This window comes from Peromyscus maniculatus, chromosome 1 (genome assembly GCF_049852395.1).
Source record: "Peromyscus maniculatus bairdii isolate BWxNUB_F1_BW_parent chromosome 1, HU_Pman_BW_mat_3.1, whole genome shotgun sequence".
Classification (NCBI taxonomy): domain Eukaryota; kingdom Metazoa; phylum Chordata; class Mammalia; order Rodentia; family Cricetidae; genus Peromyscus; species Peromyscus maniculatus.
Window position 1 is genome coordinate 190,776,165 of NC_134852.1, and position 16,892 is coordinate 190,793,056.

The 16,892-nt window shown below is 44.2% G+C and overlaps 1 protein-coding gene across 1 annotated transcript; it reads left to right on the plus strand.

Annotated features, from left to right (window-relative positions):
* The first annotated feature begins 7,699 nt into the window (after positions 1 to 7,699).
* Positions 7,700 to 16,359, plus strand: Slc35g1 (solute carrier family 35 member G1). The gene is made up of 3 exons (XM_076563011.1): positions 7,700 to 7,994; positions 11,494 to 11,674; positions 13,561 to 16,359. Exons 1-3 carry the CDS (start codon positions 7,823 to 7,825, stop codon positions 14,297 to 14,299), a joined length of 1,092 nt encoding a protein of 363 aa, XP_076419126.1. The 5' UTR covers positions 7,700 to 7,822; the 3' UTR covers positions 14,300 to 16,359.
* The last annotated feature ends 533 nt before the right edge of the window (positions 16,360 to 16,892 follow it).

The following is a 16,892-nucleotide window of genomic DNA, read 5'->3' on the forward strand; positions in this document are numbered from 1 at the left end:
ATTTGGTTTATTTGGTAAAAATATCCATTCCAATATAATATCTTCCCTCTGCATTAATATTCCAGTAGGAGAACGCCTAGAAGGTAAGATAACCAAAATGCAATCCAGCTTTGGATCAATACGATTCACATGTCCTTCATGCACTTTCTTTTCTACCAAGGCTAATTCTTTCTCAGCTTCAGGTGATAATTCTCTTGGACTATTTAAGTCCTTGTCACCTTCTAAGGTTTTGAACAAATTAGTCAGTTCATCATTTTTTACCCCAACAATAGTTCGTAGATGAGAAATATCTCCAAATAATCTTTGAAAGTCATTAAGAGTCTGTAGTCTATCTCTCCGAATTTGCACCTTTTGGGGTCTAATTTTTTGTAGCTCTATTTTATATCCTAAATAATTAATAGAATCTCCTCTTTGTATCTTTTCAGGAGCAATTTGTAATCCCCAGCGAGGCAAAATTTTCTTTACTTCTTCAAACATTATTTCTAAAGTATCTGCATTTGAGTCAGCTAGTAAAATATCGTCCATATAATGATAAATTATAGATTTAGGAAATTTTTTACGTATCACTTCCAATGGCTGTTGTACAAAATATTGGCACAGAGTTGGGCTATTCAACATTCCCTGTGGGAGGACCCTCCATTGAAATCTTTTAACCGGTTGAGAATTATTATAAGTAGGCACTGTAAAAGCAAATCTTTCTCTGTCTTTTTCTTGTAAGGGTATTGAAAAGAAACAGTCTTTTAAATCAATAACTATGAGAGGCCATCCTTTTGGTAACAGAGTAGGCAAAGGCATCCCAGATTGTAGAGAACCCATTGGCTGAATTACTTTGTTAATTGCCCTAAGGTCTGTTACCATTCTCCATTTACCAGATTTCTTTTTAATAACAAATACAGGAGAATTCCAAGGGCTGGTTGATTCTTCAATATGCTGAGCATTTAACTGTTCTTCTACCAGCTCTTCTAAAGCCTGGAGTTTCTCTGTTGTTAAAGGCCATTGCTGGACCCATACAGGCTTGTCTGTTAACCATTTTAAAGGTAGAGCTGTTGGTGTCTTTGGAAGATCATCAGTTATTGTGCCCTGTTCTTGTATAATATGGATGGCTGGTGACCACTCATTAGAACAATATCTTCTAATATTTCTCTCAGTAACATGTGCTAGTTTATGATTTGTTTCTGAGATTGGAGGGATGTTAATCTGAGTATTCCATTGTTGCAACAAGTCTCGACCCCACAGGTTCATAGTTATGTTAGCCACATATGGTTTTAATTTTCCTCTCTGTCCTTCTGGACCTATACATTCGAGCCATCTTGCACTCTGTTTCACCTGAGATAATGTCCCAATTCCTAACAGTTGAACGTTTACCTCCTGAAGAGGCCAAGTTGGATGCCAAAATTCTGGTGCAATTATGGTAACGTCCGCACCTGTGTCTACCAGACCAGACAACAAAACACCATTTATTTTTATCGTTAATTTTGGTCTTTGTTCATTAATAGAAGTTTGCCAAAAAATTTTCTTTATGTTTTCTCCTGAATTTTCTATTCTCTCTGTTTCATCATTCTGACCAGCATGATTTATTCCAATAGGCATTTGGTTATTTAATCGCTCTCCAGAGCAGGCATTTCCTCTATGGCTGCAGGAAAGGTTTGAACTGGATTTGCACTGGGGGCCTGCCTGAGGCCCCTCTGGGAGTTTCCCGAAGACTGAGGCAAAGGATTACCCTGTCTGTCCTTTGTTGATCTACATTCGTTGGTCCAGTGTTTTCCCTTACCACACCTTCTGCATACTCCAGAAGGAAGAGGCATTCTGTTGCCATTGTTCCTTGAAGAAACATTGTTTCTGGAAATGACCTGTCTACAGTCCCTTTTCAAATGTCCTTGCTTTCCACATCCAAAACATCTAACACTCCTCAAACCTTTTGAAATTACTTCTCCTACCCATGTATCATCATGCTCATCAGCTTCAACATTAATTGTTTCTCTAATCCAATCTTCCATAGGTGCAGATCTTGCCCTTAATGGCCTGATTATTCTTTTGCATGCTGCATTCGCATTCTCAAAGGCCAAAGATTCAATTATTGCCTTACCAGCTTCTGAATCCGAGACTGTTCTCTTTACTGCTGAAGCCAGTCTTTGTAAAAAATCTGTAAAAGACTCTTTTGGGCCTTGCTTCACCTTTGTAAATGACTCAGATTTTTTTCCTGGTTCCTCAACTTTGTCCCATGCATTCAAGGCTGCCGTTCGACATAAAATTAGGGTTTGGACATCATATAAACATTGTGCTTGTGCTGAAGCATATTGGCCTTCGCCCATAAGCTGATCCTGGCAAACTTGTACTCCTTTATCCCTCCATTGTTTTTCTATGTTTTTAGCCTCCTCCTTAAACCAAGTCAGAAATTGAAGTCTCTGGCTGGGTTCCAGAACACCTTGTGCGAGGTCCCGCCAGTCCTGTGGTACTATCCTATTATATGTTGACCAAGTGTTTAACATTTGCTTTACATATGGGGAATGCATGCCATAAGATACTATTGCCTCCTTAAACCTTTTTAAATCCAACATTTCAATTGGAGCCCAAGTATTTTGTGTAGCCATTTGATCAGGCATCTGCTGTACTGTTACAGGATAAATTAAGGGTGACTGTGTGAAAACAGGCTTTCTTTCTGCAACCTTATGATCCCGACTTGAAACAACTTCACTGTTAATTTCTTCTGTCTGAATTTTTACAGGTTTAACAAGTTCTTCTAACGCTGTTATCCTGGCACTTAAATTGACTATCTTTTTAAATATTAAAATGTGGATTATTATAGTGATGAGGTGCATAATTCCACCAATACTAATATTATATAGTTGTTCCATTGCCAGAGTGCCTAAAATTTCGAACAAAAACCAATTTTCTTCCAATGTACACATAAAACCCATTTGTTTTTTAATGTGGAAAAAAATTCTCTTTTAGATAGTTTCCTTTAAAATATCTGATATATTATGACTTACCAAATCTGCGTAGAACAGTAGAAATCCGAGGGGATTTTCAAAGCAGCCACCTAGTGTCCCAGGTGTAAATCCAGAGAGAGAGAGAGAGAGAGAGAGAGAGAGAAAAGAGAGAACGCACAAGAAAGCGCAGCCAGCTAAAGCTTAAATGCAGCCACGTGTTCCCTCTTGTGCCGAGTCAAGGCTTGGGTCTGGTTTCCTTAAGCTCCGACCACGTGCGTTGGCTTTACAGGCAGGGCCCTGTTCGGCAGGGCAGGTCTGAGTTGTTTGTAGCACCGGCTTTAGGCAAGCTGCTCACAGACCTAGGCCCGGGCTAGAAGTTGCTACCCGGACTAGGACGCCAGCAGCTCGGACTAAGAAGCCGATCGCCGCCGGCCGCCGTGTGCCGCCGCTGCCGCCGCCGCCGCGGGCCGCCTGCCGCCCTTGCGGGAAAGCGGACCTGCCGCCAAGCCAAGCAGTTTTTAATGGATTCTTGTCACGTTGGGCGCCAGATGTAGATGTAACCAACCGTCTTATTAAATAAGAAACACAGAAACAATGTAAAAGAGAAAGCCGAGAAGTCAGAGCTCAGAGCTAAAATCTCACCCTTCCTCCTGCTGTCCCAGCTTCGCGAAAAGAGACCTACTTCCTGTCGGTTCGTTTTTTTATAGTATGTTGTTCTGCCTTCTCATTGGTTGTAAACCCAAACACATGACTGCCTCGTCACTGTCTGAATGTACAGCCCCCTAGGTCTTAAAGGCATATGTCTCCAATGCTGACTGTATCCCTGAACACACAGAGATCTTATGGGATTAAAGGCGTGTGCCACCACCGCCACACTCTTGCTATGGCTCTAATAGCTCTGACCCTGAACACACAGATATCTAGGGGATTAAAGGCATGTGCCACCACCGCCACACTCTTGCTATGGCTCTACTAGCTCTGACCCCCGGACAACTTTATTTATTAACATACAATCAAAATAATAATTCAGTACAATTAGATTACCACCACAACTAAGGGCAGCAAAATGTCACTTCCTGTCCATGGTTCAAGCATGAGCAGAGCACCTGGCGCTTGGGTCCTATGTATGGGGGAGGTCAGGTAAGCTCTGCCTCGAGCTTACAGAGTCGAGGACCTGAGCCTCCAGTCAAGGCCTGGCATTCCTCCACAGCTACTCTCAGTTAATATGGGCCGGGCCCAGAAACCTAGCCTCTCCTTCCTGGGCTCTAGGGCATCAGCAGTGCCACATGCTGGTGATCTGATCAACTTGCTGCTCATTTTATGGATTAAAAAATCAAGCCTTACTTTTCCTAGAGCTACTAGGTCCCTTGACATAAATAAATGATTTAAATGCTTCAGATTACTTTCCTCTTCTATGATATTGCTATATTAAGATTCCAAAGGTTCAGATTTTAACATTAATAGAATTCTGATATTCTTTGGGTTACAAGCTTAGGATTTTAAATTTTACTTGGTTGTCTTCTAAATATAAACTTAAATTTCTCACCAGGCCAAAGACATCTCTGTCCAATCTGTACCTGGACAGCCCTCAAATACTTTAGAGATCTGCAGAATATTGCATTTAAAATGTTTAATTAAAAAGTTTTCGTGATAGAGAGACATTCTGGCTCCTGGCAGCACCTTTATTTCCTCCAGAGATGATGGCTGGGCACAGAAAAACCTCCACCCAGAGCTTGCTCCAGAGGGGCGGCACCAGCCACTGAGATGGGCAGAGAACCTTGACTGCTGCCAGGGCCTTCTTCAGACCACGGACAACAGGACTCTGGGAACCCATTGCCTCACTTCTGCCTAGACAAGGTAGGCTGGTCCTTCCCACAAGTTCTTACCCCACAACTGTTGGATCTTCTGAGGCCTGGCAGGCTTAGGCCTGGCAGATGAAGACTAATGTTGTTGCCCTCAGTGACCATGGAGGACCCTGGAGTGGCTGTCTAGGTAGCCAGCAGGTCAGTCTCTGTCAATTTCAATCGCTAACTCAGGTAAAATGTATCCTTCTCAGATTTCTGATGCCATCTGACAACCAGGCTTTGCTTCAGCTGCCTTCTCAGTTCTCTGTAAAATTCACAGCCTCACTCTCTTAGGGCTACTCCTGCTCTCACTGTCTTCTGGTGAATTAGATAAAAAGAAACAGCCTTAAGGTTTATGTATGTGACGCTAGGAACACTGTCTCACCTCTGTTCACTCTGATGATGTTCAGGGAAGCTTCTCTCCTCCTTCACTCATTCAACCACTTCCATTCAGTAAATTTCCTCTGGTTATAGATTTAAAGATATGTTTCACTGGGCTGAAGCCAGGAAATGTTCATACCTTTTAACCCAAAGCCATAGACTTTTGCAATGACACCAGGATGTAAAACTATTCCAGCTGTCTTACAGATACCTGCAGGCTCCTGGGAAAAGTTCTGCTACTGTATCCAGAAATCTGGTCTGATGAAGACTTAGTCTCCAGAGCCCATTTTGATGAAATAGATGCAATAATTATTGTTTTAGGCTAGGGGCCTAACTCAGGCTCATTGAGCTGACCACCAGCTAAACAGTATTATCTACCTATTGCAATTTCTTACACCAACGTAGTATAGAAAAAGGGCCAGTGTCTTAATTAATTTGAAGAAGTGTTTTTGTTTGTTTGTTTTTGTTTTTAAAAGGAGTTTAAAATATTAAATGTGTTTAGAAGAAAGGATTAAAGTCTGTATCTCTCCCACCTTGTAAGACTTTTATGCAAATGTTTTAATCCATTCCATCACCCAGTAAAACCTTTGTTTACACAAAGGCTCATTGCTGTATCCCAGGAATCAGATGACCAAGGATCAACCTTCTGGTTAATCTTCCTCCTTCATTTCCTGGGCCCTGATTTTTTATTTTATTAAGAAAAAATTTCCATTCATTTTACACACCAATCAAATCCCTCTCTTCCCTCCTCCTGTCCCCCCAGCCTCCCCTCCCAACCCACCCCCACTCTCCCCAATAAGAAGGCAAGGCCTCCCATGGGGAGGTACTTGCAGTAGAGGCAAGTCCAAGCCCCCCCCCCCCCCCCCCCCCCCCCCCCCCCCGCCGCCACCCTCAAGGCTGCACGAGGTGTCACATCATAGGTAGTGGGCTCCAAAAAATCCCGCTCATGCACCAGGGATTCTGATCCTACTGCCAGGCAGGGGGTGGGGGTGCCCAAGCAGATCAGGCTACACAACTGTCTGGCCATGCAGAGGGCCCAGCCCAGTCCCATGCAGGCTCCACAGTCATTGATCCAACTTTCATGAGTTCCCACTAGTTTGGTTTGGTCGTCTCTGCAGGTTTTCCCATCATGATCTTGATGCACTTGCTCATAGAATCGCTCCTCTCTCTCCCTGACTGGACTCCTGGAGCTTTGCCTGGTGCCTGGCTGTGGATCTCTGCATCTGCTTCCATCAGTCATTGGAAAAAGGCTCTGTGATGACAGGGTATTCACCGATCTGATCTCTGGGGCAAGCCAGGTCAGTTCAGGTACCCTCTCCATTATTTCTAGTAGTCCAAGTTGGGGTCATCCCTGGGGATTCCTGGGATCTTCCCTAGCACCCGGTTTCTCTCTATCCTCATGATGTCTCCCTCTATCATGGTATCTATTTCACTGTTTTTCCACTCCATCCCTGGAGGATGAGAACATAAGGGAACGGAATGGCCCCTATTTTTTAAAGACCAGCTGTTGAATAAGACTGGAGATCCAGGACAGGCACCAAAACTACACGGAGAAACCCTGTCTTGAAAAACAAACAAACAAACAAACAAACAAACAAAACAAAACCAAAGACTGTGAGGTCTGAAACCAGAGAATGGGGGAAAGACACAGTCCCATCTGAGTCAGGATAAAAAACACAACTGCTTCCTGTCCTGTGTTCCATCTTCCAAGTGCACCCTCTTAATCAAAAGTAAACTTTGCCTTGCTCAGACCCTTCAGCTGGAGCAGTAGTCTCTTCCTTTGCCATCCAGAACTTAACTTCTAACAGAACTGAGGCATCTACTTGTCTCAGTTTGTTCCAACAACCTCCTCTGCCCTGCAATTTTTGTTTGTTTGGTTTTTTGGAGACAGGGTTTCTCTGTGTTGCCCTGGCTTTCCTGGAACTCACAATATAGACCAGGCTAGCCTCGAACTCAGAGAGATCCTCCTGCCTCTACCTCCCAGTGCTGGAATTAAAGGCATGTGCCACCATGCCCGGGTGCCCTGCAATTTTTAAAAGCCCACCCTTTTCAATCTATGCTTCTCCATGATGATTACACTTAAATCCTATTTCCCTTGGTCAGGTAGCAGTGTGTTTAAAAACTGACATAATACTTTGAAGTCCCCGGACCCCACACCAATAAACAGACACCCAGTCTTTTTAAATTTCATTTAATCCATTTATTTAGAAACAGCGTCTCACTAGGTAGCCTTGGCTGGCCTTGAACTCACAGAGATCCACAAGCCTCTGTCCCCAAACCCTGGGATTAAGGGCGTGTGCCACACCACGCCCAGATCACACACAGACACACTAGTCTTTCTAAAGCAGCAGAAGGCCCCAAAGAAGACCCGCGGCGCCGGAGCTGAGAAGCTCCAAGACAGAGGAGGACCAGTGTGCAGTCTAGCCGGACTGCACCGGAGGGACCGCCGCCGCCGGGCCAGCTGTGGCCACCGCAGCCCGAGTGCACGAGCGCAGGCGGCAGGCTCCCCGGGGGCGGGAGGGCAGCGGAGGACAGGCGCGCGGAGCCGGGAGCGGGCGCACGCGCACACGCACCGGCGCGCCGGGGGCCGGAAGAGCTGAGCGGCCCGGCGGCGGCTGCGGGCGCCAGACGGCGCGCGGCTGCTGCGGGGAGAGCGCGGGCTGCGGGATGGGGCCCCCGGAGAGCGCGGCGGAACTCGGAGCCGACGCGGTGGAGCTGCGCGAGCCGGAGCTGTGCGAGCCGGAGGCCGCGTCCCCCGACGACGAGCACACGGACGCCCCCGGCCGCGGCAGGTGCTGGCCGTGTGGAGCCTGGGCGTGCTGCTCGCGTGGGGAGCCGGGTGAGTGCGGGGCTGGCGGGCCGGGCGGGGCGGCTTCTCTGCGCACCCGTGGGAGCCCGGACCCAGAAAGTTTCCGAGTGTCGCAACCCCAAATTGGTGGCCAGGGCAGGCCCTCGCGGTCCAGGGGCGGTCAGAGGTGAAAGGTCACCGAAAGGGGCAGGCAGCGGCTGGGGAAGCCGACCAGGAGGAACCCTCACCACGAGGGGAAACTGATCCTCCAGAACCAAGTTGGAAAGACTCGGGTTCTGAAAGTGTTTGTCCCGGAATCTTAAGCATCTCAGAGAGGAGCGTGGAGGGGACCACACTGGTCCTCAAGCTTTTTGGGATAGGAGGACTTTTTAGCTACGGGCTTAAAACAAGGTACGCCTTGTTAGAAGCCCGGGTGAAGAGCCCTTGTCTTTTCTTCGGACTCCTCTTACACAGGGGTAAAGTGAGGTCGTGGAAGATGAGGGCTTCGCGGTTGGGTCTCACCCCTACTTCCATCTGCCAAGGTCTGGGTAGGGCAGGTCCAGGCAGTACTAGGTAGGGCTCTGCTTTTGCCAGGGACTCCGCCTAGGGCCCTTTCCATTCCATAGCTTTCCTGAAGAAACTCCAGAAGGTCTTTGAGAACCGAGTTAGCACCTTTCGCCATCCCAACGCCTGCAATATGCCCGGGGGCTTCTGTGCCTCCTGTCCCACCAGTTTTCCTTTCTCCTCGGTGCGCTTTTCTGAGTTTAGAGAGAAAAGTCCTACGGAGGTGATTGTTGCTACATTTCTGTCCTTAAAGCACAGGGTTTCTGATTATGTTTGCATGGGCTTTGGCTCCAGGACAGGGTTGCTCCGTACTGGGCTGACCAGATGGGCAGCTCATGAAGAGGTCAGCTTCTCACCTAATCACCCTTAAGGCTGCATGTCATTTTGGCTTAGTGTGGAACTGGTCCTTGCAAATTCTTTAGTTTCCCATTTATGAATTAATGAGGGGGTCTGGATACTCAGGCAGCACATGGCAAAATGTCAAACCTGTGTGAATGCTCAAGAACTTTTGACTGGCTTATTTTAGACTTTTTTTTTTTTTTTTTTTTTTTTTTTTTGGAGACAGGGCCTCCAGTTCAGGGTGGCTCACACTCAGTCCTCCCTAAGCCTCCTTGAGTGCTGGGATTAAGGGCATTCAACACCATGCCTGGCTTTGAGATTCTTGATCTAAGTGGTTTCTTAACCAAGCTCATCTTCAAGTTTAGGTTGGAACTGGAGAACCTTACCGGACAGTTTACAGCTGTCAGGCTACCTGTTTGCCGTTTTCGGAGCAGTGTGGATCTGGTACTAAAGGGAGAGATGTCAGCTTAGCCTTGTGCCTCACACTCTCCTGTTGGAGTGAACACTACTGCATCACCGGACCTCCAATCAGCTTTTACAAAGTTCCAGAAGTTCTGGGGTGGGGCCTGGAAATGGAATTTTTAAGTCACTCCCGTGGTTCTCAGCCAGGTCCAGATCACTGGCTTGAAGCCAAGTGTGGAGAAGCCAGGGAAATGGGTTTTTACTTTCTTCTAGTATATGTTGTACGGTGACCACTTAATCTGAGTAGTGTTCTTAACTTGTGTGGAGTGATGAGACACACTTTCTGTGAGTGTGGAAGTGTATCTTGTGAGCAAATCCCTCTTTAGACTGCTCAGCTCATCGCCATTGTCAGAGGGAACTGGAATGATCATTTAGTAAGAAACTGAGGTCAGAACATCCTTGCCTTCAGTAACAGTCAAGTTCAGTTCAACTTTCTGTGACTTGCCTTTCCCTAATCAGAAAACACAGAATCTTAAATATTTGCTGGTTTTTAAGCTGGGCACGGTGGCACACACCTTTGGAAGCAGAGGTGGGCAAATCTCTTGAGTTGGTGGCTAGTCTGATTACATAGTGAGTTCCAGGATAACCAGGGCTACATAGAGAGACCCTGCCTCAAAAGAAGTGTGTTTTTTCTTAAAAGTGTTTTAAAGTTGAAAGCTAAATTATACTGTTACACTTCTTAAAGAAAAAGCCATTGAATTTAAGTTGGAGAAGATCCTTGGATTATAAACCTGGAGGGTGTTTTCTGTCCTAGGACTTTTCATTCTGTTCTGTCTGAGGGTGGAGGTTTCATTTGAGAAAACTTGTTTTATTTGGATCTAAATTTTGTAATTTCAGAAGCCCAACTCTTAGGCTGACCACAGCCAAGGCATGTATTTTGTGGTGCTTTTGCCTGGAAGTCTCCTGAAGTTTCCTCCTCGGGGCCTGAGTGGCTGTTTTGTAGTTCATTCCCACAGTGTTGGAGCACAGGGGTAAAGGTAGCATGGAGGAGAGCTTCTGGCACCTGTAACAGAGGAACAGTTTCAAAGCAGTCCCTCCACCTGTGTGCCTAGAACAGGGAGGTTTCTGTAAAGGGCATCTGAAGGCCAGGCTGTATGGTGTCACCAGAGAAGCTAGCTGTCTTCATACCTTGATCACGATTTGCAGGCACCTGTGGACAAAGGTATCTGCTGTGAGGATGTTGAAATATATTACCCGGTGTATCATTTATCAGAGAAGGGCATTTTAAAAAAAGAGAACATAATTATGCAATAGAGTTCCGTAGCTGAGTAACACTTTGAACACTCTGAGTGGAGTGGCTGACCAAGTTCAAAGTAAATTGCATCGTTCGCAGGTTTCCTGTCTCCAGCAGACTCTTAATTGACGAGAATCACTTATTTTCCTTATTACTGTCTCTTTTTGGTGTTCATGAGGAGAGAGTGGGGTGTGTCCATACACTGCGTGTGTGACTTGTCGTTAATGCTACACAGGATGTCAGTAATAAGTTACATATTTGAAGACCTTCAGAAAGCACAAGTGTCCTGGTTTAGATTAAGGCAGGAAGGAGTTAAAAAGTTAGCAGCTCACATTTACGCAACAGGAGAGCCTTTCCAGTTTAATCTTCTTGCCAGTAATGTTAGACCCTTGTGTCTTTCTCTGGAGTTCTCCTATTCTTTCCTTCACTAGATACTTATTCAGGTTGCGTGTGTTCCAGGCATGAACATGACAGCTGAGGTCCCAGCCCCAGAAAAGCTCATAGGCCTGTAGAAATCAGATTATCAACAAATGACCAGATGAAACAGTTGTAAACGTCCTTCCCGAAGCTCCCCAGTGAGAGAATGGAAGGCTCTATATCACTGAGAAGTGCTTTTCACTTGCATTTGACAAGTGTTTCTTAAAGATCCTCTCACCGTCTTAGCAAGATTGTCTTGACTTGTAAAATGAGGGATGATTCTTAGTGAGCCAGAAGGAATCATCTTTTATTGGGAGAAATGTCATCTTTTAAAATGTAGTTTTAAATTGTTAACCACGCCTATGGACTCTTCGTAATGGGTAGGGAAAGTGGTACAAGACCAGGGATGTGAAGGTCTTACCTTAACATCTAGCTGTTGGTTAATACAGTGCATCTTCCTCAACTTATTTCTAAGTGAAAGTGATGAAACATATACTTGGAAGCAAGGACTAACCAGAATTTAATCTTTTTCAGAAGCCAAGAAGAAAGCACCCTGTCCTGGACTTGGCTTGTTTTACACAGTGTTGTCTGCCTTCCTTTTCTCAGTGGCCTCTTTATTTGTTAAAAAAGTGCAAGACGTCCATGCTGTAGAGATCAGTGCATTTCGATGTGTGTTCCAAATGCTAGTTATTATTCCTTGCTTAATATACAGAAAGTAAGTATGTTTTAGAGTGAAGTAGAGGAGATTAATAAGTGTGTGTAAATCTTTTGAACTGCCTTGATATTTTCTCTGTAGTAGCTGGTTTATCATAGAGTGACCAGTCTGTTCCCCTTCACCCTGATTAATGACATGTTCTCAGGATCTACTCACAGAAGATTCCACCATAAGTACATACCACATGCCCATCAAAGGAGAACAATGGCATGTGGTTGTTCACCCTCTCTGTTTGAAAACAAAATTCTGGGTGTACCACCTCCTTCCTTTACTTCGGCATAACTGGTATTTTGGAGATTAAAAAGTAAATGATAGGAGTTATGTAGTATCAGGTTTCTTTCAGTGGGACAGACTGCCCTGCCAGATCATGCCAGTAAGATGGCGGTCTTACAGAGGACGGCAGGCAGGACCTTGAGCAAGGTCTTTGACTACTTTGGTATTCAGTTTCTCACTCTGTAAACTGGAGGGAGTGGCGCTCTCAGGGCTGTGCCCCAGAGCAGGTTGCAAGGGTTAGATAAGAGTTAGGTTAGGGTACTTTCTGGAGACTTCAGCAGACAGGTACTTTTATTGTCCCCTCCCACTCTCCTTCCATACTTGACCCCTTTTCTTCTGTGTGGAACCTGTCATTCTCAGTAGGGCTGGAATTACGAATACAACCCCACACCCCCGCTTGTAACTTACACATACCTTCGTGTTCTTTGAACCCTGGGAGGAGACTACCTGGGCCCTGACTGGCTACCTGGCTCTTTCTGTTTGGAAGCTGAAGATGCTTAAATCTCAAAACAAGTTTCCATTGCCTGCCTCCAGAACCTCCTTGTCTCCATGCTGTGATGCAGATTCATTTAGAATAGTGCCATTCTGTATCCTGAGAAATTGGTTAGAAAGTGACAATCTGCAAAGATTCATATTGCCAGCAATTCCCATGTAAATGTATAAGCCGGAGTGCTTCCAGAAATAATGGTGAGCTGGCACCACTTTCTAAAGGAGGTAACAACACTGGGGTTAGCAACCATATTCTCCATGTTTCAATAAAAATATCCAAAGCTAGAAAGTATTTTGAAAATCTTTGGCTCTAATCTGTTTTGATGTTGTGTTCACTATCATGGAACATTCATAGCTTTTCCACATACATATGGGCCACAGATTTGTTCTGAGTCTAGATACACAAAGATGTTCATGTTTACCTGGATGAAGTCTGCTGTAGCCTGAGTCAGTGAGTTGTACCTAGCTAGGAACTATCAGAGTAGGTTCTGAGTGTTTAATTGAAAAAAAAAAAAAATCACTAGTTTTATGTATCAATCCACTGCTTTTGTTTTTCTCACTGTATTTTAACTCATAAGAACAATGAAAAGTTACCTTATATTCAGTGACTAAATTCTAGCATTGTTCAACTTTGATAGAAGAGTTGATTCGATTGAGTGTACATTAGCCAGGATTAAGCTGCCTCATGTAGTGTCACAAAATCTCGAAATTATGTTTATTATAAAACAATGTATTTTCATCATAGAAAGTTTGGGGGAAATTACATAATCCTACAACTAGGATATATAACATCTCTTCACATCTAGTCCTTTTTGTCTTTATGTTTCGCAAGAATATACATGGGGAAAACAATTATCTATATTTACCGACTTTTTGTCATGCTGTTTATGAGGTTCTGTGTTCTCTTTTTGCTCCTGCTATGAACATTTTGAACCATCATTATCTATACCTAGAAAAATATTTTTAAAGGATTCATATTATTCAACAGTAGGTAGCATTTACTATTTATTACTCCCTTATTTTTAATATAATGTACTTTTAGAATAATGTCTGATTAAACATTTTGATTTGAAAGCAATGCCAAGTTCATTTAAAATGCATTCTTTTTTCATTTAAATTTGCAGAACTGGGTTCATAGGTCCCAAAGGTCAACGACTTTTCCTTCTTCTCAGAGGGGTCTTTGGTTCCAGTGCCATGATCCTTATGTACTATGCTTTCCAGACGACGTCCCTCGCAGATGCCACAGTTATTGCATTTAGCTGTCCAGTGTTTACATCAATATTTGCTTGGATATTTCTCAAGGAAAAGTATAGCCTTTGGGATGCTTTCTTCACATTGTTCGCGTTCGTTGGAGTGATCCTTATCGTGAGACCGCCATTTTTATTTGGCTCCGACACTTCAGGCATGAGAGAAAGCTATTCAGAGCACATTAAGGGAACATTTGCTGCAATTGGACATGCTGTGCTAGCTGCAATGACTCTGGTTATCCTAAGAAAAATGGGAAAATCTGTGGACTACTTTCTGAGCATTTGGTATTACGTCATACTTGGCCTTCCTGAATGCATCATCATCCTCTTTGTCATAGGAGAATGGAGTCTCCCGTATTGCGGGCTGGATAGGCTGTTTCTCATACTCATTGGACTCTTGGGTTTAGGGGGTCAGATATTTATCACTAAAGCGGTTCAAATAGAAAAAGCGGGGCTCGTAGCAATAATGAAGACAATGGATATAGTCTTTGCTTTTATCTTCCAGATTGCTTTCTTTGATAATATGCCGACCTGGTGGACGGTGGGTGGGGCTCTCTGTGTAGTCGCCAGTACTACCGGAGCAACCATTCGTAGGTGGGTCCAGAGTTCCAAGTGAAATGTCCCTGTTGAAATCTATATTTTTTTTCAAGTATGCCATCACCCAGCTTAGACATCTTACACACCTACACACATACCTGGAAAATCTGCATTATTCATCGGTTATATTTAATAAATTTCATAAATAAAGTACCATTTTTGAATATGGTATCTTTTTAATTAAGAGTAGCTAGTCTAGCCTAGCAATTTTTGGATAGCTTTTATTTTTGCTTTGGCTTCTTGGGGTCGGGGTGTCATTTGAGAAGATAGCTCATTTGAGGAATTTCAGAAATTTTTATGAGTACAATTTTTAAAACTTTATTTTTGACACAGGATATGGATGGGAAATACTCTATTTTAGCGGTATAAATAAGAAGCTTAATGTTGACAATGCTGCTATAATTAGTACTGTGTTAATCCTTCATTTGCAGTGTGATTCCATTTAGGATGCCAAAGCTGAAACTTGGTACAGGTGCCTATTTCCCGATAGGAATATAAGTGAACCAGCCTTATTTTCAAGGATCTCCCAGATGGTCATTACACTTTTAACTCTTATTTGTGCCTTTTTGTTTTGAGGCTGGAATTTTTATATGTCCTCTCTGAACAGAGCCTTTAGCTCGCCACACGTGGTTAGCAGTCCTCTCTTTCAGTCTGTTAGTAACTCTGGCTATCATTTTGAAGTTTTAATGGTCTCCTGTTTTATTGAGATTGCACTATTTTTTTTCTCACATTCTAAGATTTCCAATCTTAAAATCATGAGAGAGAAATCTTGGCGTGACTAATGTGCACATTCCCATCCTGAGGTGTTTACATTTGAGATGTGATGATTTTCTACAAATTCACTTTGAATTCATAGTGTGATGCCAAATACAGTTTCCTCAGGATTGTTCTAGGTTAGGCCATATCAAATTGCCCAGATTGTACCATTTTCATTGACAAAAGCTCTAGCAGGTAGCCCCTTTAAAGTTCAGGTCTGTTATTAAACTTACTCTTACAGTCTTCTTCCATTTTGGAACAATACATTATAACATGAAAAATGTAAAGACCTATTAATCCACAGTAGATTGACTTTCACTGTTTCTTGCATATATAACACAAATCACAAATAAATGCTAGTCTTTGACTGACCGGCTGTACCACAAGACTAGTGTGAACTCAGACAGTAGACTCTAACTGTGGAGCATCAGCAGGCCCCTACTCTCCTGTGAAAGAGGCACGTTTGGGAGATTGGTCAGGGTGTTGAGAGTACATGACCATGCGTCTGTCCCTCTGGATGCCTTTATGGTAAGGCCATAGTGGCTGCCACGTCTTACTCTGCCAGACAGCCTCTATTGTTATCTTCAGCTGCAGAGTTGGGGGGCTGTCTGTTCTTTCCCAGTCTCCCACAGTTCTTCCAAAGGCAGGAACCGGGCTCCTGGGACTTAGATTCTGTTAAGAGGATCTCCTCCAGTAGTTCCAAAGAGGAACTTTAAATGCTTTTTTTAAAGTACTTTCCATCTGACATCCTAGATGATACTTGTTTAGCTGAGTCATCTAAATCACACTTGACCTGACTCATACTCTTGGAACTTAGATTTGCAACCATGTCATTCTATCAGCATCTCAGAAAACACAGTCAACAGCCTTTTTGAGCTCAGAGCTGTCTTAGAGATCATCCTGTGGGGGCCAAGCTCCATAAACAGGGATGACAGGATGGAGACCCGCAGTAGCTGGGTTTCCGTGGCAGCCTCTTCTCAGTTCCACCTATGGAAAGTCAGACACTCCTGGAAACACCGACTAACTTACAAAATAGAGGAGTCTCTGGTACTGTGGAAGACAAAACCATTTGGAAACATGTTTCATTTTTGGCTGTATCTTAAGTACTTGAATGTCACAATATGTGGCTGACATTGTTCTTATCCCAACCTTTACAGGGTATGATTTTTAAACAATGTTCAAGTGGTATACAAGGCTATGTATTGTAACAAGTATGGGGGGCTATGTATTTTCCAAAGATTGTAGTTTCTATATCTTGCAAAGGAAAATATTTTTCCTAACTTGTTTTTATTTTGTAAGTAATAAAATTATAAAAGAAAGTGATATGTTGGTTTTTATGACTATAGAAAAAATGTCTCAACTCATTTCTCAACTGGGTGCTTCAAATTTTATTTTCTATAGGAGACTGGCTTCTAGCCATTTAGCCAGGCTGTGATCTTAAAATTTCAAACTATGTCCGTTCCTTATACACAGTAAATACAACAGCTGCAAAATAGAGTAGTCTAGCCCACTGAATTAACTAAGCAGGCCTCACATGGGCTCCCAGAGACAGAAGCTGCAAGCACAGGGCCTGCCTGGGTCTGCACAGGACCTGCCTGGGTCTGCACAGGACCTGCCTGGGTCGTCTGCACAGGACCTGCCTGGGTCGTCTGCACAGGACCTGCCTGGGTCTGCACAGGGCCTGCCTGGGTCTGCACAGGACCTGCCTGGGTCTGCACAGAGCCTGCCTGGGTCTGCCTGGGTCTGCACTGGCTCTGCACTGGCTCTGCACAGGGCCTGCCTGGGTCTGCACAGGACCTGCCTGGGTCGTCTGCACAGGACCTGCCTGGGTCGTCTGTACAGGACCTGCCTGGGTC